The sequence below is a fragment of the Octodon degus genome, unplaced genomic scaffold, assembly GCF_000260255.1.
Source record: "Octodon degus isolate 3935 unplaced genomic scaffold, OctDeg1.0 scaffold00249, whole genome shotgun sequence".
Classification (NCBI taxonomy): domain Eukaryota; kingdom Metazoa; phylum Chordata; class Mammalia; order Rodentia; family Octodontidae; genus Octodon; species Octodon degus.
This window is the reverse complement of record NW_004524825.1, coordinates 704,056-705,122: the sequence shown is the minus strand read 5'-3', so window position 1 is coordinate 705,122 and position 1,067 is coordinate 704,056. Positions and strand designations below refer to the sequence as shown.

Genomic DNA, 1,067 nt, shown 5'->3' with positions numbered 1-1,067 from the left:
AAAAAAAAAAAAAAAAAAAAACAGTCATCTTACATCCTAAAAGCCAGAAATTCCGAGGATAGCCTTTCTAGCAATGTCCCAGGGCTAAGAGAGGGTGGGAGGGAGGCCGGCTGCCCCAGAGAAACCCGAAAAGGGAGGTAAACATTGGGCCGCCAGCCGAGGCAGCCCAAAACCCAGCGGGTAGGAAAGAAGTGGGGAAAGGGGTCGGGTGGCTGCAGCAGACAGTGCGGGGTGGCTGACGCGGAACCCTAAGAGTAAACCAAGGCTATGCATGGGACCAGTACCGCGAGCTGTGGCGGGATGCGCAGCAAGTAAAGTCAGAGTTGCCGGGCGCTCTGCCCGATAGGAACGTGAGCAAACGAAGACGGTCTAAGTAACGCACAAACGTTTTTGCGCACTTTGGGGAACCCAGCTCGAGGGGCCCCTCTCCCAGGGCTCCCCGACTCCAGGAGCGCGATCCTGCCCCGGCTGGTGATTGGGGTGCCCGCCTACCCTCTCCGTGCGCAAGACTTCGCGACGGAAGGAGCGCGTGCTCCTTGACCACCACAGTGCTTAGGGTCAGCGTCCGGGACTGGAGTGACCATGGGACAGAGGTCCAGCCTTCCTGCCCGGCTTCGCCTAGGTGACCCGGGCTGCCCAACCCGCAGGGAGCTCGGCAGAGGCCGGCGTGCGTCGAAGGGACGCGTGAGGCCAGGGACGCGGCGAGAACGCCAATGGGGGCATGCGGGGCTGCGGGGGTCCTGGTAGCTCAGGGCTCCCTCGGGTCCCGGGATGGGGACTCACCTTAAGTGGATGATGAGAAGTACGTTCAGAAGGATCAGGAGAACTTTGGGCGACATCGCGGAGGGGACCGGGGCGACCACCTGCGCGGAGGTCGCGGCGCGCGGTCTGGCGGCTCGCAGCTCGCGGTGGTGGGTTTTGCTGCGCCCCAACTTTCACTCCTCCCCTCGCCCCGCCCCGGGCCGCTCGCTCCGCCCCGGGCCCGCCCCCCAGCCTCGATGGAAATCTCAGACGACAAGAGCGCTGCGGCAACCGGGAGGGGGAGGCGGAGGCAGCCCTGTCGCTAA

The 1,067-nt window shown here is 64.0% G+C and overlaps 1 protein-coding gene across 1 annotated transcript in view; it reads right to left on the bottom strand.

Moving 5' to 3' along the window:
* Positions 1-839, bottom strand: part of Gabre (gamma-aminobutyric acid type A receptor epsilon subunit) — an 18,197-nt gene extending 17,358 nt beyond the window's left edge. Inside the window, exon 1 of the mRNA XM_012512642.2 lies at positions 784-839. Coding sequence (XP_012368096.1) covers positions 784-839 — 56 coding nt within the window. The remainder of the gene's footprint in view (positions 1-783) is intronic.
* Between the last annotated feature and the right edge of the window lie 228 nt (positions 840-1,067).